General features: G+C 40.0%; 1 protein-coding gene across 3 annotated transcripts in view; it reads right to left on the bottom strand.

Moving 5' to 3' along the window:
* Positions 1–23120, bottom strand: part of AFF4 (ALF transcription elongation factor 4) — an 89884-nt gene that overhangs the window by 11302 nt on the left and 55462 nt on the right. For all 3 annotated transcript variants that reach the window (XM_037050471.1, XM_037050472.1, XM_037050473.1), the window contains 12 exons: positions 15838–15874; positions 14239–14287; positions 12227–12281; positions 11729–11766; positions 11448–11610; positions 9881–10798; positions 6516–6604; positions 5623–5863; positions 1913–2007; positions 1224–1287; positions 983–1119; positions 110–181 (listed from right to left, as the gene is read on the bottom strand). In XM_037050471.1, the coding sequence (XP_036906366.1) occupies positions 110–181; positions 983–1119; positions 1224–1287; positions 1913–2007; positions 5623–5863; positions 6516–6604; positions 9881–10798; positions 11448–11610; positions 11729–11766; positions 12227–12281; positions 14239–14287; positions 15838–15874 (1958 nt within the window). The remainder of the gene's footprint in view (positions 1–109; positions 182–982; positions 1120–1223; positions 1288–1912; positions 2008–5622; positions 5864–6515; positions 6605–9880; positions 10799–11447; positions 11611–11728; positions 11767–12226; positions 12282–14238; positions 14288–15837; positions 15875–23120) is intronic.

Here is a 23120-nt window from a genome sequence, read left to right as displayed (position 1 = left end):
ATGGGTTATAGAATGTTGATTCAAGGGTAACTTTCAGAAGCACATACACAGGACGATTTCTGATGGAAGTGCCTGTCATTTAGGAGAGATGAGAACACACAATACTTACCAAAGTACTGTGAGTCTTTTATCTGCAGCTGTGGCATCTGGTGCTAAGTAATTCTTTAGCTTCATCGTGTATCTGCGAGTTAAAGTAACAAATGACACAAAGAATTTCAACTTAATCTTCTGACTTTCTTAATCCTCAAAACATTAGAATCTAACCTACATAAAGGCAAAAATACCCGCTGACATACCGAGCTCTCCCTATGCAAACACAACAAAGGATGAAGCATTCTCTTTAGATCTATTACACACAGTCACGTTGCTTAACGACAGGGACAGGTTCGTGTCATCAGGCAGTTTCAGCACTGTGTGAACACCTAGCGTGTGCTCACACAAGCCCGGACGGTACAGCCCACCACAGACCTAGGCTACATGGCACAGCCTCCAGCTCCCAGGCACAGGCCTGCGCGCTACTGTACAAACCACCACAAGAGTAAGTCGGGTGCAGGAGAACACGATGCAGTTAAGAGGAGGAGAGAACACAGAGGTGTGAAGCAGGTGCCCGAGTAACGTGGCAGACTGTTTCACAGTGAACACCTTTTGTGTTGAGTAGGAAGAGACACTTTAAGTAACGGTAAGAAGTACAGTAAGTACCTAAACCACCAAGTGCTCTGTACGGCCTGTAAAAGGCGGTTTGTTTATACTAGCATCACTACACACAAAGCTTTTGCGCCATGACACTGCCACGGATCCACTCCACCAGGAGAGTGAAATTTTTCAGTTCCACTATAATCTTGCGGGAGTGCCGTATATGTGGTCTGAAGTTGACAAAAACACTGTTACGTAGGGCATGACTGTTTAGTTGTATCAGCCCCTTCCCAGACAGACAGACTGGAGAAACAGTACTGCCACCGACGTGGCAAGTTTCCCCACTTACTTAATGAGCTCCACCGTCTCTGAATACATGGGGAACGGGGATTTGGATTCCTGAGCATTTTTCTCCAAAGCATTCCCACATTCAATGAAAGACACCACAGCATCCAGATAGTATACAGCTTTCTCAAACCTGTCGGACTGAAGAAAGGAGAGAAGAGGCGATGAGAGCGGCACGGGAACAAACACCAGTGAAGATTTAGTCAATCTGACTAAATATACAAGGTGAGGAGAATGTTACATACCAATGCATCTGCATTGTGCTTTAGCTTTTTTGCTTCTTGTAGATAATGGTCTGCTGAGTAATTTCTGCAATGCAAATTTTTATTTTAAATAATGTGGTAAATATTTTTCTAAAATGACACTAGTTCATTTTAGTCTTTAGCATCCCTCAGTTTTCATGTCTTCAAGTAAAGTAAACAAGCCATTACCAAGACATTTGATTCAGGTTTTTTTTTTCCTGATAAATGTTTACATTGGGTTAGGAGCATAAATAGTTTTGGCCAACTCATGGCAACATTTTTCTACTAGGAAACAGAAATCAAGAGCCCTCGTATTAAATACTAACTTACCCACAATGAGAAATTTAGAGTAAATAAAAGATTAAATAGGAGAAATCATCTTTTACCAAAACGGAAGGCACGCCGAAGTTACTCTCACACAGTTACAGAAGCCCCGACTTGAAACAGTGCCGGGAGCACAGCAGTGGGGCTCTGGGGGAGACGGGCCACTCACGCCCCCAACAGGAGCCGTGGAGTTAAAGTCAAAGGAGAAATACTTGGGGCTGGTGGGTGCCTTTCAAATTAAAATCTGATTATTTTGTAAATTACAACGCAAGTATGAATTCTTCCAGCAACTGACAGAAATTAAAACGAGCTTTTTATATGCTGACTGGTACGATTTCTTGAACACGTAAAAACCTTATTAACCTCACCTGTCGTCAAAGGTGAGCTTTGCTCTCCGAGGCTTAGGAGCGTCAGGGGCCGGCGCAGATGTAGGGCAGTTGGAGGAACTATTTGCAGCCTTTTCCTGACCAAAAAAAAAGATGTATGTTCAAAACTGTGAGGAGATAAAAATTAAACTAAAAATATTTCCTGAGCCGCACTGGTAAAAGAAAACAAACTCCACTTCAGTAATTTTCTTGTTATAAAATTTTTAAATTTCAGGCTTTAAACATGTTTTTCATAGATTGAATCCATTTTAAAAAACAAAAAACTTTCATTCTAACACTGGGGGTCTCCTGCGTGCCTGGCAGTGGCCGAAGCACTTGCTAACACATAATACACAGCGGAGCTCAGTGGGTCAGGTGTCGTGTCGTCCCACAAAGTGGAAGGTCACCAGTTTGATTACCCATCAGGGACACGCCTGGGTTGCCTGCTGGGGCTTGTGAGAGAGGCAATGAATCAATGTTTCTCTCCCTCTCTTTCTCCCTTCCTTTCCCTCTCTCTAAAAATAAGTAAATACAGTCTTTTAAAAAAATATTAAGACACAAACCTAACATCAGAATAACAGCATTACTTAAGACAAAATTTACTGTAATTACTGACCAATAAAAACAGTTAACAATAACATCTAACATTTACTCTGGGCTTACTTACTACTCACCAGGCACTAAGTGAGCTAACCACTTCGCACAGCCGTCACCCCTACGACAACCCCACGAAACACGCATGGCTAGGAGGGCAGAATAAAAAGTAGGCTCATGGAGGCTAAGTAACTTGCCCCAAGTTCAAACACCTTTTAAGTGGCATTCCTAGAATTTGGGTTTTAAATCCAGATCTGTCAGATTTCAAGAGGCTAGCCACTTTCTTAAACTTTATTCTGCCTTCTATCAACACAGCCCTGTGGGCCAGGGTGGACTGCTTCCCCGTCTAGCCCTGTCTTTAACGGAATGAATGTACACTTTCTATAATAAAGCATCCTAAATAAGCAGACTTTCCCCTACAAATACATGAACGTTTCAACGTCAGAAAACCCAGTAATAAATAATTTTACTACTGGTGCTTGAAATCTACTTAAAGGAATCATGTAACTATTTTCTTTCTTTTCTTACATGATGAGCTTTTCCGTTCCACCCGTTACAACTTACTTCAAGGAAAGAAAATAAAAGTCCCAAGATCTGATAAAATCCCAAGCTCTTTATGGTCAAATTTGCACATTTATGCAATGGCTTCCTGAATATCATGTGGTAACGTAACATTACCAGGACAGCTTTTAGACTCACAGTGCCTAACTTTAGCTTTATTGAAGGAAAACTGAAATTTCCGAAAAATAAAAAAAATTTCCAGATATTTCAATAGACTTTATGATATAAAAATTATATGTCTGAAATATAAAATCACTGTATGGTGATAGATGTTAACTAGACTTATTGTGGTGATTATGGTACTTCAAAAATATACATGTATCAAAACATCATGTTGTACACCTGAAGCTGATATGTTATGTATAAAGTATATTTCAACGTAAAAAAAAATGATAGAACTACAAAAAAAATCTTGTATACTTGGAGGAAAAACAGGAGCGTGAAACACACTTCTCCCAGAAAATAACAATGGAACTGACAGAATGTCAGGCAGCAATGTGAAGGCCTGAAAACACGACTGGCTGAGTTTCACAGAGCCCTGTCCCCAGTGAGGTGTGTGGTGGAATACACACTCTATTCAAACAAACAGAGGGCATTTAAAAACCTTCCGTGTGCTTGATAAGAACAAAGCACACCCCAGCAAATTTCAAGCTTACTGCCATGCAGACCACTCTCTGCCTGCAACGCAGTGGAGGTAGCAGGACTAACCAAGAGATAACTGGAAAATCTCCGTATGTTTGGAAACTGAGTAACACACTTTTAATTAACTTGTTGGTCAAAGATGAAGTGAAAATGGAAATCAGAAAATATTTTAAACTGAGTTAAAAAAACATTATGTACCAAACTGTGTGCAATGCAGCTAAAAATTAATTTAAAAATAAATGAGGTATCCATCTCTAAAAGTTAGAAAACAGAACAGCAAAACAAACAAAAAGAATGAAAAAGGAAATTATAAAGAGTATAAATTAATGAAATAAAAAATGGGATAAACTACAGAGATTTAACAAAAACAAAGGCTATTTTTTCAAAAAGATGAGTAAAATTGATAAGCTTCTAATGAGAATGATAAAGAAACAAGGCACACAGCTGATATTAAGAATATAAGAGGAATGTAAGATGTTACAGATATTAAAAGCACAGTAAAACACTACAATTAACAGCTGTATGCTAATTTTATAAATTTGAAAATATTATCAAGTATCTAGAAAAAATAAAATTTATATGTAATTTTGGTTTGCCTTATTAGCTGATTTTTCTTTAGTTGATGTAAGAAATAGCATATTTTCTAACTAAATTAAAGATTTTTCTTTAGCTCTGGCTGGGCAGCTCAGCTGCTTCAAGCCCTGTCCTGATGCGCTGACCCTGCGCGTTCAAGCCCAGGTCGGGACACATACAGGAAGAACTGCCCAGGGAACGCAGGAATAATTGGAACAACAAATTGATGTTTCTCTCTCTCCCTCTTCCTCTCTCTCTCTAATCAATAAGAAAAATAAGAAGAAAGTATTTCCCTTTAATAAGCCCATATGTAATTATCTAAATCTGAAATTGCCAAGACTAACAGTAACACTTTTAACAAGTGCCATAAGATCTTGAAATTAAAGCAATCAGGATCGCTACTGTAGTTTGTTGATAACAACAGAGTACCAAATAACTACATCTGATCCAACAAATATTTCCTGATTACTCATTACGTTCAACACTGGATAAAATACAAAACAAGTAAGATACAAATCCCTGCTTTTGAGAAGCTAACAAACCAATCAGGAAGAGAAGAGGCAAATGAGTTTCACCTATGAGATAACAGAAGCCAAATGAGTGGTGAGCTTATTCAATGAGTGCCTAAAAAGAAAAAGATCCTGGGTTCCAAGAAATAAGCCCACAAGCCTCCAATTCCTGCAGTGAAAAAGGAGGGACGTGGAGAAAAGCCAGGGAGCAACAGTGAAGGAAGCCCACAGGACACTCAGTCCCTGGGGGGCCGCCAAAACCACCCCCCTGAACTCCTGCACACGAGTGCCCAGCCAGAGAAGGAGCCTTCTGTGCGTCTCCATTGGAGAAGTTCCCAATTCAAATTACCTCAATTTAAAAGACTTAATTACCACATTTAATAAGCATGATTGACTGCCTAGCACAGTCTAGTTTTTCAACTCTTAAACCTTTGCTTACTTAAGTTACAAATTACAATCTGTTAAATTATATTCTATAAAATCTAGGTATTTTCTTAACTTTGTCAGAGAATGTGTCCTGGTTCAGAATGATTTAGAAAGCCATGAAAATGACCTGGTAAATTAAACTGAGGGTGACCGTTTGAAGAAGGTTTTCCAGGGCTACACTCACTTCCACCCACATAAGTAAGAACACTCTCCTGCATACAGTCACGCTCTAGGAAGGATTCCAGTGTTGGCTGAGTTAGCCACAACTACATGAAAATAATTTTTTCTTCTTCATGAATCAAAGCCAAAGGGTTGCTCTGTCACTTTATGTAATATAACTTGCTTGTAAAATCCAATTAAAAAAATTCTCAATCCAATTTCAAACCATAGAAAACCCCAATGTCTCACCTTGACCTCCTTGGAGCTACTGGAAGTCTTCCCTTCAGTTTTCTTCTGCTTTGACGTAGAGGAACTGCTTTTGCTGCTGCCACTGTTCTCCTTGTTGCTGTTATTACTTGCCTTTAAGGAAGAAGACTGACTAATAGTCCTCTTCCGAGAGCCATGCTCTGCTTTTGGATCTTTTGAAGGAACAGGCCCAGCAGGGGAAGGCAGCAAATCCTTCTCTTTGGACGCACTCTGCTTAGCTGACCTGCCAAACCAAACGAATGGCCTCATTTCTCCACACAGTTGGAGGGGTGATTGAGTTCACTCATTTCTCTCTGACTGCTCTCAACACGAATTTGTTTTTCCCTATAAGATTACTAGGACACATGATTTCTGCAAAACAAAGCTGTAAATTTTACGAGGGCATGCATCTTGTCTGGCTTTTCTCCACCCCACCCCCATGGTGCCTATACCTGGTGCCTAACCTCTGGCCTGCCGTGCAACAAGTATTCAATACACGCTGCCCGACTAACTGAACAAAAAGATGAATGGTAAAAAAAGATATTAGTGCTTACAAATTAGCAATCAGCCTCTTGCAAATTACAGATAAGCTTGTCACTTAGCTGGAGGGTGGTAAAGCCTTCCTTTAATTTGTATCCTATACTTACTCCTAGTCCACTAAGAAAGTGCAGAGGAAGACTGAACCCTAAATGCTTTCCATTACTAATAGCTAAAAGCAAAAGCTCCCACTATTTGGTATATGTATGTGTATATGCATGTATATGACAGTACGTTATCAGTATGTATGTACATGACACATGCAGGCTAAAAGACATTCTAAGAGCATGTTAGAAAGCACCCGGGAGCAAAGGGCATGCATGCATGGAACATGCATGGAACATGCTTTGGAGACGTACTCTCTGCTGCTGGACGGCTTGTGGCCTGCGGGGTTCTTGTCCTCTGTTTTGGGTTTCTTGCTCTCATTGGCTCGGTTATCATCTTCATTCTGAATAAACAATAGAAAAAGAGCTGCTAGGTTTGAACTTTATTTATCTGATTTTAGTTTCCAGAACTAGGCACCCGCAAATAGTTTATCCCTGATAAACTTCAGCAAGAAGACAAATGTGAAGGAAAAGAATTCACTAAACCAATGTTCAGTGAGTTAGGTATTAAGGCTCAGCAGAAATCTCCTATTTTAGATAAACAGAGCCCAAAAATTAGAACAAATTTCCTGTATCTTTTAGATGGCATCTTTTCAGACCAATGATTTCAGGGAGAGGGAGATGAAACTGTAATTAAGATATAATTCACATACCATGAAATTCACTCTTCGAAAGTACACAGCTCCACGGCTCTTATGCAGCTCATAAGAAGCTGCATACCTATCACCACAACCAACTTTAGAATACTTTCATCATCACAAAAAGACACCCTGTTACCATCTGCAGTCACTCCCCATTGTCTCCACCCCCAAACACTAGCAATTATCAATCTCTACATTCTATCTTTATGAATTTGCCTATGACAGACATTTCATATAAATGGAATCATATAATATGGGTGGTGTTTTGTGTCTGGCTCCCTTCACTCGGCACAGTTTTAGGGTTCGTGCATGTTGTGGCATGTATCTGCACTTCCTCTTACAGCTGAACATGCCCCGCTGTATGGATATGCCGCATTTTATTTATCCACTCAACAGCTGGTGGCCATTTAGGTTGTTCTCTACCTTTAAGCGAATAGGAATAGTACAGCTAGACCATTCAAGTACGAGTTTTTGTGCAGGTGTGTTCTCATTTCTCTTGAGACAATACATACCTAGGAGTGTAAGACCTGGGACATACGATAGCACTGTAACTTTCTGAGGAACTGCTCACCTGTTCCAAAGCTGCTATGTCATTTTACATTCCCCTGAACACTATTTGAAAATTCCAGTTCCTCCACATCTCTGACACTCGCTATTGTCCATCTTTTTTATTATAAGCCAAGCCTAGTCATTTTTGAAAAACTCTTTTTGCTAAAACAAAACCTGTGGGCACATCTGTAACTGCCAGTGCCACACTCTGGGCGAATCTAAGTTTTCCTATTTGATATTTGCTTTAAATATCAACGCACAGGACTGTGAGAATTTTTAAAACATGCCACACCTGACTGTTTAGTCAAAGGCACTGACCTCTTTTCCCTGAGACTGTCAAATAAAAGAATGACAATAGTCAACACAACGACAACCATTCAGTGTAAATGATACTAAACTATACCAAAAAATTTTTAAAGATTTTATTTATTTATTTTTAGAGGGGAAGGGAAGGAGAGAGGGAGAGAAATATCAATGTATGGTTGCCTCTCATGCGTCCCCTGCTGGGAACTGGCCTGCAACCCAGGCATGTGCCCTGACTGGGAATCGAACCACGATACTCTGGTTCGTAGTCGCGCGCTCAATCCACTGAGCTACACCAGCCAGGGCCCAAATTTTATCAGATCAGCAAAATAAAACAAAGTATTTTTGGTGTGCCACAGAATTTTTGTAGTTAGTTTCTGTGTGCCATGAAATGAAAATGGTTGCAAACCACTGCCCTACGCAAATGATTACGGATGACCCCACGAAAACATGAGAAAAGGGAAACCCACACCCTCACTACCCTTGGCTGGGTCTCCTGTCACTGTCGTCTGCTTTCCCTTTAGGAACTGCCCGACACTCAATTCTACCAAAGCCACCAATCTCAGAGACCACTGCCAAGCTTCCTGGTGTTGCAGGTTTTTCGGACAGCACCGACACAGTAAGCTTCGGTTTTCTAGAAACTCAAATTTTAAAGTATCTTCAGCAAAAAATAAGTAAATAAGGAGAGACAAGTATTATTCTAGTTTGTCCAAATATACCTCATCATCTGTACACAGCACCGTTTTAAGAGAGGAAAAACCTCTAGCTTACTTCATTTTAAGAAAATGCTGAAGGAACAAGTATAAAAGGCACACGGACAAAAACTAACAAGGGTGGAAGTGGGAGGGAGGTGGGGAGTGCTGGGGGGGTGGGCTGGGCTGGGGGTAAAAGACAGAAAACTGCACTTGAACAATAATTAAATAAAGAAAAAAAAGAGAAAAATCTAAAAAAAAAAAAGCTGTATTCTTCCTGTTCTATTGTGTGACATTCTTGAGGTCAACTGAGATTGGGGTTTTATTCCGAGACCACCTGGGATACCTGTCTGCTCACCTGCTCATACTTTCAGTCTTTTATACTTATGTTCACATCTATGTATCAAGAAATTACACTATCCTTTAAAACAGATTATTAAAAGTCCTCTAAAAATTTGCTCTAAAAATTCCTCACTAGCCCTGACCGGTGTGGCTCAGCTGGTTGGGCATCGGCCCACAAAGCAAAAGGTCACTGGTTCAATTCCGGGTCAGGGCACATGCCTGGGTTGTGGGCCAGGTCCCCACTTGGGGGCGTGTATGGGAGGCAACTGATTGATGTTATCTCCTACACACATCGATGTTCCTTTCTTTCTCCCTCCCTCCCCGCTCTCTGAAAATAAAATCTTGAAATTTTCAAAGTAAATAAAATACAAATTCCTCCCCAGACATGAAAAGATGAAGCTGCTTTTCTCAAACACTCTCTATCTAAATATAGAAGTAGTTCAGCTTTTTCCATTATGTCTACTACCCTCCGATAATAAACATCTGTCAGTTTTCACATTTCCTGGGACTAAAAAAAGCTGACAAATATATACACCAGGCTGCGTTTCTAAGCCCGAATTGTCTGGGAAGGACTTAGAGATGAGGGCCAGCTAGGTGTCGGCACACGTTTTTCTTTCTGAACTTGCAGATCTGGGCGTCTGAAGGGGCGAACAGCTGGGGTACAGTCATGGACAGTGGGTTGGTGAAGTTCTTAAGGACACGCCAAAATCAGTGAGTCAGTGTTTTAGCTGCAATTAGTAATTTACAAAATGTGACCTGGTCTGAGTGTGAGAGAAGTGTGATAACCTAGAGAGTCCATTTCCCAACTAAAGACATTTCAAACCAAAATTGAAGAATGCTGTGAAGGCCAGCACACACTCTGAACAGAGGCACTGGCTCGCTTGTGACCCGATAAGAAGCCACGCTGCTCACGAAAGGGCACAGGGAGGGGCACAGCGGTCCTCGTGTTCTGTCTGCAGCCTCGGCTGGGCCTTGGGCTCGCCCTCTGCGCCCTGCGTAGCTATGACTCAACCAGTCATTCTTGGCCGAGACTTCCACCGCATTTTAGATTCTCACGTTTAAAAACAAAAACAACAACAAAACTTTTACAAACCTTATGTTTCCTCTTGCCTTTGTTGGGAACTTTTTCTGAGGCTTGTTTCTGAGCCTCTCTTGTGTGCTTCTCTGGCACGTTTTTCTTTTCCCCTTTGGGTGGCTCCGTTTCTTTGTAAGGCTTTCCTGGTATTCTAGTCAAGAGATTCAGGTCAATCTTCACGATAAGTGGGTACCTGTCATCAGGCTCACTAAGGGGTGAGAGGAGTTCCTTCTCTTCCATAGGAGAGAACATTCGCTGCCGAAAAAAGCTATCTTCTTCCTCCACTGAGGAGGGTTTAACGGGAGTCCTATTACTCTCGGGGTACTTAGGAGTTTGTGAGGAAGGAGGAAGGCTCTCGCTTTCATCCGAATCTGAGGATGAGGTATCTGTTTCTATGATTTCCCTTGATTTCTGGGAAGATTTGCTTGTCGACTTGTATTTCTTCTTCTCTGCTGAAGGGCGAGGGGAGGATTTGTACTCCTTTTTTATGTTGGGTTTCCGCGAGCCTTTGGTGGCAGCCTTGTGTCTGCTGGAGGGCATGCTGGTAGCCATGTCCACGGGGGTTTCACTTTCTATCTTTAAACCTCCCCGGGGCTCTTCAGCAGCTGCCTTCTCGGCCTTTTTGGGTTGCTTTTTGCCTACAGTTCTTCTCTGTGTCGTACTGTCACTCTGTGCAGGAGACTTCTGCCTCCCACGCCCACTCTCTGACCCCTTTTGGACAGCCTTGGAGTCCCGTCCAGGGGTAGCCGAACTCGTTTCTTTCGGTCCACCTGAATCAGTGTAGCTGTTCCCAGCGCCCTGTTCTCGGCCTTCCTTTTTATAGCCTTGAGATGATGGGATGTTACTGTCCACAGAAGAAGCTGGTGACACTTTATGTGGGTTCACCTTATTTAACCAATTATCAAGTTGCCATTTGTTTGTCGGTGGTGGTTCAGGCTGCAAGACAGAGAAGGATGCTTTTATCGATACTGTAGCTTTCTCCCCACTTTACAGTCCCAGGAAGAGGGCAAACACAATGCCTAATGGTGCTTGTTTTTCATAGTTCTGCCTGAACTAAGGCAGAGGGCTGAATACTGACTATTAGGTCTACTCAGTTGAACGAGAAAATAAGCTTAATGTCATAGATGGCCTTTAAATACTAAACATTTCTTTCAGCAATCTATTTTCAAAGGCAAAATTTGAATGACCATATAGTATCCAGAAAGTAAACAAATGATACAGGTACCAATAGAGATTTTCAATCATATTTTATCAACCTACAGTAAAATTATACCATAAGGCTCTTTTTAGCCACAATACATAATATGAATTACCACATTAAGATATAAAATAAGGCCCAAACAAAAAAAATCCAGTATATTTTTAGGACCTGAAATATGACCTCAAGTAGTTCCAAATCTAGACTGTGTTTGAATCACAAGGAAACTGAGTACCTAGGTGCCCTCCAAGATGCGCAGTTCAATTTTTCGTTTTGTCAAAACATGTACCCTTCTTCCCTTCACCCTGTATATCTGAATCAGGCTTCACCTGGCCATCACCAGGGCCGGAACCAGGCCCAGGGAAGGCGCCCCTGCCTCCCTCTCACCTCCGGAGACGCGCTCTGCGAGGGCTCGTTGGCCTCGCTGTCGCTGGAACTGCTTTCGCTCTCTGAGTCCGATCCAGAGCTGCTTTCAGACCCACTGTGGCTGCTGGAATCATCCCTGGAGTTATCTGCCCCTTCACTATTATGGTGTGAAGGTTCAGAGTTACTAAAAGAGATAAAACATATAAGCGACCAAAAAGTTTTTCTTTTCTTTTTTTTTAACAATGACAACATGAAAACATTCGAATCTGCCAACCAACTTTATGAAATAAAAGAATGCCTACCTTCCTGGTGTACTCCTTGGCATTGTCTTATCACAATCCTAAAATTAAAACAAGAAAGGAAACCCATGAATTAATAAATAGCACTCTATATGCTTAATGTGAACAATTATCTGAGTGTTTCAGAGAAAAACTGGTTTCCCCAGTGTGCGCATCCATGCTAAGTAACACTTGTAACATACTGTTGTAACCTACAGAATAACTAACTGCCAGGATACGATAAAAAGCTTTGTTAATAGTTCTTGTCAACAATCTCATGCTTCATTAAGTATGTTCCGATTCATCATAAGTATTAAGGAAAAACCCTGTCTTTTTAAAGTAAAAAAGAAAATGGAGGGTTAAAAATAGACCAGAAAACTACAACATTTCAATGTTGGAAAGCAGGAATTAACTTATTTTAAATAACTGGATCGTAGACATACTCTTATTATCATTCTCACTAAAAACCAATGAGAACATATACTGCACGAGGCTGGCAAAGTCAGGCAGGAGCAGACACACCTGTTCGCCATCACTGTCCTCACTGCTGCTGAGCTTCAGGTCATCCTTTAACATGCTAGAGGGAAGAGGCAGAAAGAGTTATTATTTTTGGAGCAGTTTATTACAGCATACCAGAGTATTAAATAACTTCTAAGAATTCTAGAAATAATCACTGTTGTAGCCAAAGATTCAACTGAAAAACAGAAAAAATTCAGTCTTATTCTGTCTGGCTTGGTTCACATCCAGAGTTAAACCTCAGAAATAACTAATTTACAATTTCGGAAACTCTTAACTTTTCCATAAGTAAAATATTCATCTATCTTTTCTAATTAAACAAAAGCCACCCTCTATTAACTTTTACATTCACATTTGTCATCTCAATTTTTCTCTAATTGCGCACACACACACCCATTCATTACTGAAACAAATCATCGTACTCATACCCAACAGTTCACTAGAGAGATGTAACTCCTAAAAAGAAGGAAGATAAAACTGAAAGCATCAGCAATTCTCCTCCACTGTCGTCAATGTTCCCCATGCAGAGATTTGCAAAACTGAGTAAACATGAAAACCAGAACATAAAATCAAAGTTCTAGTTCATAAACACCTCACTATGGAAGATGAGCGCCCTGTATAGAAATAAGAATTATGGGTAAAAAACTTGGCTATACTGCAGAATGACCATGTATGTGTTAAAAATAAACTCCAGATTCCAAATCGTTATTGATCAAATTCAAAACAATTTAAAAAACACCAAGATATATTTTTCTCAAGGCCATAAAGTCAAAATTAAAATTGAAGAACGAGTAACAAACCATAAAGCACTCCCTGCCTTTTTACAGGAGAGGAACAATTAATACAAAGTTTAGGGAGAAATACAACTAGAAAAAGTTCTAATTTCTCATTACCAGTAGTTCTACTACCTTTCTCCTTAAAATTTCGTAAGTCTCCAATCAGTGGAAAGAAAATCTTCTTTCATTCTACTAACTACTTACACTCTCTCCTCAAAGTTTAACATGATCTTCTAAATCTGACCCCAAATTCAGAGTATCACATAAAAGTTCACAAAGATATTAAGTATAACCAGGTAACTGCAGACTTACGAGAAGTGTTTTAAGGCTGGCCCAATTACGTGGGACAGAAAACAACAATTTTCTTTTGGACAAGGGCTTGGTGCATCTCCATGGCTGATTTCCTGTAAGCAAATAGCTTACTTTAAATTCCCTCAGCCCTTGTGATTTGACATGTGAATATGTCAAAGCTTTTACCAAACTGCTCAAGGCCCTGCCTGCTCTTCCCTCAGCAACCAAAGTGATAGGCACATATATGGCAGGCTTATATGCACGTATAAGAGGCCGAGGTTACCAGTACAGACTGTGGTTATGGCACAGAGCTGGCACGATTTGTGGCCAGTTTCTTCACAACTTTGTTCTACTTGCTGAGGTGACTTGTGGTCTCAGGAATTCAGGAGTTTATTCTTTAATCTGGAATTTATTATCACCTGATATACTACCCTATGGAATTTTGATGTATTACAAAATAAAAGTAGGGAAACTTAATAACAATACAAACTACATTGCTTTAACAGTCTACATTCGGTGGTTAAATAAAGGGCCTATGAAGAAGAATCCCGTCTTTTTTAGTGTCTTCTTTATTAAAAACACCTTACCAACACAAACACACATCTAAGGGAGATGGGGAAAAGACTGTAATCTCAGACCAAAGGTAAGCAAACTGTGGCCCACAAAGAAAATTCAGACGAGCAGACCACAGCCTACTTGTGAGGAAAGGCTCGCTGGGACACGCCGCCACAGATGGCCTTGGTCTGCGGTGGCAGTGAATAGGTGGGACAGAGACCAGCCGGACCCTAAAAGCTAGACATTGCTCTATCTAGCCCTTTACATAAAAGCATGCCTAGCCCTGCCTTAAAAGATTAAGTGCGTATTCCTAAGGGTTGTTCTAGATATACAGACACTACGCGTAGATGTTTAGCAAAAAAGACAAACTCTAAACTTATTAATCAATAAACTTACGATTTAGACTGATGCCCATTCGAGGTTTTAGAAGAAGGATTGTATCTTTCTAGAACAAGAAGAATGCAGAAATCAGCAAGTGAAGTAGGGTTAGATTGTAAAATATGTATCAATATACCCTTAAGAAAATATAAATCAAAACAACAAGATACAGTTCTTCATCCATCAAATCTGTAACACTTTAAAGACCAATAACATGAGATACTGGTGGCAACAGGCCTGCTCATCCCTGCGCTGCTGGTAGAACTATAAACTCATGCAATCTTTTTGGAGGGCATCTGGTAATATCATCTTAGCAATACTGGTAAACGTACATATCCACATACCCAATTACAATAAAAAAATCTACCTTACATATATATTTGTAGGAATACATAAACACATGCACGGATGTTTATTATATAATATATAGTGTGTAATGGCAAAATCTGGAAACAGGTGTCCATTAAGAGGGGACTGCTGAAACAAATTATGGTACTTTCATTCAATATAACACAATTTTAATGCTAAAGAGAATGAACTAGAGCTTTATACTGACACGAGACAACTCTAAAATGATTTCAGTGGACAACAAGGTGACAGAGCGTCACAGAGAGTCAGCTTTGCGGGGAGAGAGCAAAGGTCAGGGGGTAATAGGGAGGATAAGGCATTCCTAGAAGATTTTAAGAGAGAAAATGTAAACTCTGGTCTATAGCTACCTATTTTCTGTATACTCACAATGTCAGGTCCCTCTTGCCTATAACAACAGCTTTAATACAGCAAAAAGTTCCACATTTTTACCTCCAGAAATTGCTCATTCCCAGTATAAATTCCCCTAGACACTTGCCATAGCTCTCCCTCACCGCCACCCTTACCACTATCAGGTCTTAGGACTGGGCTTGAATTCCCTAAGACTATCTGCCCCTCAAACAAGTTCTTTTGAGAGGCCAAGAGGGTGGAACAGAGGTGGAGGCAGGTCCTGTAGCCAACAGCGGGCTTTCTTCCCAGACCAAAAGAGTAAATATATAAACGCAGGAAGAGAAGAGCCACTGCAAGCTACAGTGACCCCTTCTTACCTGGAGCTTTGCTGTCACAGAACCAAGTGTCTTCATGAAGGAGACGAAAAGACAGAATGGCTCTTGGGTTTATAAAGTGACAATCAAACCGAATCCAAGAACTTTGTAGCTCAAATACTCAATAATGAAAATAGTTAATTTTACCCTGACTGCTTTGGCTCAGTTGGTTGGGCAATATCCCACAAAACAAAAGGCTGCTTGTGTGATTCCCTGTCAGGGCACACGCCTGGGTTGCAGCCTGGTCCTTGGTTGGGGCCATGTGAGAGGCAACAAACAATCAATGTTTCTCTCCTTCTTTCTCCCTCCCTTCCCCTCTCTCTAAAAATAAACAAACAAATAAATAAATGACTTTAAAAAGTAAGTGACTTTGCTCTCCAACGGTCCATAATTCTTCATTTTTTAAAGCACATCAAGATTCAGTTCAACCCATTACTAATCATCAAATCATAAAAATTGGGATAAGACATGCAAAAAATTATTAAAGCAATAATATGACCATGAGAAAGGACTGCTCAAGAACACCAAGAGGAAAAGAAACACTCACTTTGTTCTCCAGGGCCAAAGCTGGGCTGCTGAGACTCCTAAGATAAAGGGGATACAAATTATATATCGACAGTAAGTGCAAAAGTTCTGTTAGTGAAAAAAGGCTTCAAATTAAATCATTCAGTTCCAGCTAATTAAATAAAAGATTATGCTGAGTTCCTAAAAATGCACAAAAAACACAAAAGAAGTTAATGATTCCATCCAATCAGCCTCAGAAGTTTTGCAATCATAATAGACTCTCCCAGAACTTAACACAGAAAGCGACCTAACAATCTTTTCTTTACCCCTCATTTCTTTTCTGCTGCATCCATGGCACCCGTATCTTAATTCAGAGCCCTAGAGGAGCAAATGTAAGACTCCCGGTCTCTCCCTGGATGGGTGGCTCCGTTGGTTGGAGCGTCATCCTGTTCATCAAAGGCTGCGGGTTTGCTCTCCAGTCAGGGCAACCAATCGCTTTCTCTCTCACACCGATCTCCCCTCTCTCAAATCAATAAACATATGCTCAAGTGGGGATTAAAAAAGATTCTTGGTCTTAAGAAAATATTTGTTTATATTTTTAAAGAAAAGGTAATACCAAAAACTGCATAGTAGGGTGAAAACAGCTATACAACCTATACAATGTCAAAATACACCTCTTCTATGGACTAAAAGCCCTACATGCTATTCCCACGTCATTTTACTACCTTTCTCTCTCTGCTCCCAGAATCTTCCAATCATTGTCATGCACTTCTTTGTAAGCCCTGAACCAGCACAGCGCCTGGCAGTCAGGAAGCAACAGTAAAAAAGAAGCCGACATGCACTGTATGTGAAACAGGAGTTTCCAAATTCAAGAGTCATGACTGAAATAGCTGATTCACATGTGTAAATGCCCATTTTTCTAAGTTATGTCGGTGGTACACTATGTACTACTAAAACTACAAAACATTCCCAAGTGCCTATTTAAAAATAAGCATAATCTTCTTTTAATTACATAATTATCTGTGAAAGAGAAATCCAAACAGTGTGACAGCTCAAATACAGTTTTGCTAATAAAAAAAAGTACAAACCTACATCTGTGATCAACTGATATTCAACCAGGGCACCATGACCAGCCAGTGGGGAAAGAACTGTCTTTTCCACAAATGGTGCTGGGGCAAGTGAACAGCCCCATGTGCAAAAGAATGAAGCAGGATGCTTACTTCAGACAATACACAAAAATTAAACTGAATCAAAGACCTAAATTTAAGAGCTAAAACTATGAAACTCTTAGAAGAAAATGTAATGTCAAATCTTAATGACCTTAGATTTGGCAAAGAATTCTTACATATGACACCAAAAGCACACGACACAAACAAAATTATATTAATGGCAATAATATTTTTCTTGCACACAAAAATAGTGTTTCAAAGTTTACCACTAAAACTGGTTTATGAGGAGGCAGACAGAAGAGGAGAAAGGAGGGATAAATAATGACGGAAGGAAACTTGACTTTGGGTGGTGAGCACACAATACAATGATGTATTATAGAAGTACACACTTCAGTCCTGGCTGGTGTGTCTCAGTGGATTGAGCGCCAGCCTGCAAACCAAAGGGTGGCAGGTTCAATTCCCAGTCAGGGCACATGTCTGGGTTGTGCGCCAGGTTCCCAGTAGTGAGCATGTAAGAGGCAACTACACAATGATATTTCTTTCCCCTTCTCTTTACCTTCCCTTCTCTCTAAAAAATAAATAAAATCTTTTTTAAAAAGTACACACTTTAAATTTATAGAATTTTATTTACCAATATAACCCCGGAGTCAACAGGAATGTTTTTAAATGGCTTATTTTGATGTTTGGCTTCACTGAACACCACAAAGACACTGCTACACAAATGGAGGAACTGCTGTGCTTACTGAGTCACGACACCAAATTTCAAGCCTACACCTTCATTGTGCAAAGGTTTCTCGTGAAACCAAGCTAGTAGGTTTCCAATTTTCACTGATATAATCAGGTTTTCTTGGAAAATAAAAATAATATATTTTAATATTTCTAGCAAATAGACTCAAACCCCACTAAATTGAGAAAATTGTTTCCAAATCTTTAAAGTGTGCACATGTGAAATCATTAGTTTTTCAACTACAATAAAAAATGTATAGTAATGAGATTATTTTGTTTTAAATGAGACAGTTACTTTTTCATTCATTGTTAAAACAATCTATACCCTGAAAGGACAAGAGGGTATATAATTTATTGTTTTTAAAAAATATAATGAAAAGATCAAGCATATTTGGGTCTTGTGTGTACAAGAGAGAGACGAGAGAAGGGGAAGGAGGGAGTGACATACGTGTGTGTGTAAATCATTTTTAAATGGGGTAACTATGAAAAAAACAACAGTGAACTTCTACCTCTTCTAAAAGATATTCAGGAGTGTCATAGACATTCTCCATGGAAAAAGGAGGAGACAGGAATGTGAAGGAAGGAGAAATTATTATACTTTGGATTTGTCTTCTCTCTGTTTTATCTTTCCTTGAGTGGTACACAAAATAGTAGCTCTTCAAGTATTTTGTAACTGAAAAAGAATGTAACAAATATCACAAATTGAGACCACCAGAAGCACCTGTAGTGTCATCTATTACAGCTAATTCTGTATATCACATGATTTATTCTTTTTGGGGGGAAGCTGGTGGACAGTACCTAGCAACTTTCTTTTTTTTTAAACTGTATTTATCCCTCCTATTCCTTCTTCCACCTCTACTCACTTTCCTCTTCTGCCCTGCCCTGCAATCACCACACCGCAGTCTGTGTCCCTGAATATTCATTTTTCTCTTTGTTGCTCAACACCTTCACCGGCCCAACCCCCACCCCCACCCCCCAAGCTGTCAGCCTGCTCGCGCTCTGTGCTTCTGTCTCTACTTTGTTTGTTAGATCAGTTTCTCCATTAGATTCCACACATGAGTGAAATCATATGGTATTTGTCTTTCTCTCTGACTAGCTTATTTCTTTTTGCATAATGTTATGATTTATTCTAATAGCTGTGTCCTAAGTCTCCAGCTCTGCTTTTTAAGCTTGTTTCAATAGTTTCCTAGTTAAATTACTCGAGTGTGTTCACTGTTTCTTTCTGTACATTTCAGTCGTTTTCACAGAAGCAGAAAGACCAAATTTTTGAACAAAGGTAGCACACTGTGGGCAACCTCAAGAGACCTGTTTAATAAAATTTTACTAAATTTTGATTATATTTAAGAACTGAACTACCACATAACTCAAAACATCACTCAGCATAAATCATGATGCCATCATAATTTCACTAATACTTGAGGGATATTATACACGAAAATCAAGGTTAAAGATATAAATGCATAGTCAAGCTAATAGTGATAATAGCATCCTTGTGGCAGAAGAAGGTAAATATCAACTCTGCCATTTCCTTGTTTGCTCAAAAATGCATTTTAGTGTCATTTTCATTCAGTAAGTTCACTGAAGATGTATTTTTAAGCCATTGGTGCATTAGTAAAGACTGCTGAATTAAAACCAGTTGATATAATCTGTAAACTATTTTAACCTTCTTAACCAAGCACTCTTAAAGCTACAGTACGCTACAGCTCAGAAGCAGAAGAGCAATTGAGTGAGAGCAAGTCTATCGAACTCTCCACACCAGAAACACCTAAACTCTTGGAATACCTCGCATGTCTGAAATAAAATGTGGCCCTATGCCATTCAGATCAAGAGAAACAACACTTAACTGATTTTTCTTTTTATCCCCCTGATTGAAAGGTTAATAAAGATTTTTTAGAACTAAAAATAAGAATGAAGTTTTCGTTCCCCCCGCCCATTCTTCAGTGCACACAACACTAAGGCATACACTTTGTACTTTAAAGCTCACGAACTTACCACAGTGGCAACAAGGATGGAGAAAAATGAACAGAACTGAAACACATTAAAGGAGGTAGAATGACTGGGACTCGGTGATAGTCCATGGGCACAATGGAGAGGAAAGTGTCAACTATAACTCCTACGAGGTTTCTCTGGTGTCACCAGGACAGGAAACGGAGAAGAGGACCACGCTTGTTTTCTCTTGTTTGCTTTTTGGTTGGGAACTAGCAGGGAGAATCATGAGTTCTCCCTGGAAGATGTCTCACAGTCACTTGAAACTCAATATCTAAGAAAAGTCAAGTAAATACCTGGACATATAGTATCTGCAATTCAGATAAACATTTTTATTAAGACAAGAATTTGTGAAATACCTAGGTAAAGAGGGATAGAGTTCTAAGAAAAGACATCTTAGGTCTAATCATGTTGCGGATAACTGTGCATCTGATTAAACACTATTTAAAAAGTGTTTAAAGAATGCATAATTCTTTTTTCTTTTGTACTATTTCACTTCCCTAACTAATGTCTGACACACTGAGGCAAAACATATTTCTTCTTTTGTATTCTCTCATAGTACTTAGCACAATGCCTGAAAAACTTACTTTCAATGGTAGAGATAGACATAGAGGAGGAAAGAGAATATACAGAGAAACAAACTAAATCTGTCTGAGCAATGTATAGTGAGAGAAAAGAAACAGGTTAAAACAACATTGGGTTCATGAGAAACCCAATGCAGATTTTTTTAAAAAGGAAGAAAAATGGTCATTGAATTTGCCCAAATGGGCCACTGATGATCTTAATAAAAATGGTATTTGTGAGGCATAAAGTGTGGAAGCAAGATCAGACTGGACTGAAGAGTGGTGAGGAGGAATACTGAGAGCAGGTATGAATCACTCTGTATTACGGTTAACTCACACGTAAAGAGGACTGACTGGAGAATAACAGGGAACACACGGAATTTTTTCTTTGTCTTTACATGACACCTATCAAGGATGTTTACGTGGATGATACGGATTCACTAAACTAGCTCCTCAAACTCGTTCAACAACTCAACTTGTCCCCTGCCACTGGCCACCTGTGAACTGCTCTTTCTGCCAATGCGTATGAAATCCCCTCTGTTGTGCTCCTCATCCCGCCTTGTGCTTTTGGAACTCCTACGCTTCTTTTTCTGGCACCAGTTGGCGTGATATTTGCTAGGATGCCATCTCAAAATTTCCTGCATAGCAAAACTTTGTCCCTTTTCTGTCCTCCTATTGGCCCTAATCCATATAATTAGTGCACCTATTTAGGCTTCATATAAGGCTTTCAATCATGAAACTGTAGTCACTGAAAAATTCAGAGGATGTGATGAACTAGAAAAACACAAAACATGACCTGTAAAAGCAACCCAAATAATCAGTATGTAGCTGAGATATTTAGGAAATACCAAAAATCTAAACAGTCACCTCAGTATGTGTGTGTGTGTATACATATATTTAATACATGTATACACACATATATTCAATACAAATTCAGTGAACAAACATTTATTGAACAGCTATAATAGGGCCAGGAACTATTCTATGCATTGACACATACTATTCTAATTGCTTTTTTAAATACCAAGCTTAGTGAGAGCAGGGCAATGTCTAAATGGCTTAGTGCTATACTTACAGCACCTAGAGCATCGCCAGGAGCGGTTCCAAGCACACCGTGAACATGTGCAAGGGCAGTCAAATGCTTCAGCTCCAAACTACCGCGGGAAAATCTACTAACGTACCGCCAACTATGCCCATTCACCTGTTTTCACTGCGACGAAGGATGACCTAAGTGTGCTCTATAGTAAGGTTGACACCCTCTACTTGGGCACTGAATCTCAACCTTTCTTGTGAAGGTTTCTCAAGGTTACCTTCTTTCTTTCTTCCCCATCTGTCATTTGTTCTTCCCTTTTTACTAAATCATTAATATGGTAAATAGCATATAATATACTAAAATACCCTCATCTTACAAAAATACTCACCTGACAACATCACCCTACCCGTCTTGAAATCACATTTCTCTTCTCCCCTTTACAGACAACGCATCCAAAGAAAACCTTCCGTGTTCTCACAGTCTCCAACATCTTGTGAGCCACCTGAAATCGTTCTTTTGCCTCCCCTTCCACTTTCTAACTAAGAGTGTTTGTGTCACCAATAAACACTACATTGTCAAATCTAATACCTGGAACACAGTGAGAGCTTACAAGTATCTGTTTAATAAATAAACACATGAACATATCAACTTTACAGACATAAAAACCACAACTCTGAAATCAAAAATATATTAAATGAGACTACCAACAGATTAGACATTGTAGAACAAATGATTACTTAACCTGAAGATACAGTAATAGAAACTACCCAAAATGAAACAGCAAAAGATAAAAAACTCAAAACAACAACAAAAAACCATAGCACATTACTGAAATGTGGACAACTTCAAGAGGCCTAATGTACATGTAATTAAAGTCCCTGAGACTCCCCACCAAGATGGAGGCATAGGTAGATACACCGTGCCTCCTTGCACAACTAAAAGAAGGATAACAAATTTAAAAACAAAAAATAACCAGAAATGCCAGAAAATTGAACCATATAAAAGTCCGACAACCAAGGAATTAAAGAAGAAACATTCATTCAGACAGGTAGGAGGGGCAGAGAAGGGCAGCTGGGTAGAGAAGATTCACAGCAAGGTGGCAGCTGGAAGACCAGGGCAGGCAAGACCACAGCTGGTGGAGGCAGCCGTCTCACCTTTCCATGCAGATAAACCGGGAGGAACAACTGGGAGGAAGACAAACTGCACAACTCATGGTCCCAGAGGAGGGAAAATAAAGCCTCAAACCTCTGACTGAAAAAACCTGTGGGGGTTGAGGGGCAGGAGAAACTCCTAGCCTCACAGGGGAGTTTGTTAGAGAGACCCACGGGGTCCTAGAACGTACGTACGTAAACCCACCCACCCGGGAATCAGCACCAGAAGGGCCCACTTTGCTTGTGGGTATCAGAGGAAGTGAGTGAAAGCCAGCAGAGAGCTGAGCAAGTAGCATTGTTCCCCTCTTGGACCTCTCCCCCACATACATCACCAAAACTCAGAGACCTAGGTTGCCCCGCCCTGGTGAATACCTAAGGCTCCGTCCCTTACAACATAACAGCTGTGCAGAGACACAAAAATTTGGCCAAAGAAAGAACAGATCGAAGCTCCAAAACTAAATGATGAAGAGATAGCCAACCTATCAGATGCAGAGTTCAAAACACTGGTAATCAGGATACTCACAGAATTGATTGAGTATGGTCACAAAATAGAGGGAAAAGTGAAGGCTATGCAAAGTGAAATACAGAAAAATATACAAGGAACCAACCGGAAAGGGAAGGAAACTCGGACTGAAACCAATGATTAGGCCTGGGTTGCAGGCCAGTTCCCAACAGGGAATGCAAGAGAGACAACCATA

This window comes from Sturnira hondurensis, unplaced genomic scaffold (assembly GCF_014824575.4).
Source record: "Sturnira hondurensis isolate 20B ecotype Veracruz unplaced genomic scaffold, ASM1482457v3 Scaffold0006805, whole genome shotgun sequence".
NCBI classification, from domain to species: Eukaryota; Metazoa; Chordata; class Mammalia; order Chiroptera; family Phyllostomidae; genus Sturnira; species Sturnira hondurensis.
The sequence above is the reverse complement of the archived record's forward strand: the minus strand, read 5'-3'. Positions and strand labels throughout refer to the sequence as shown.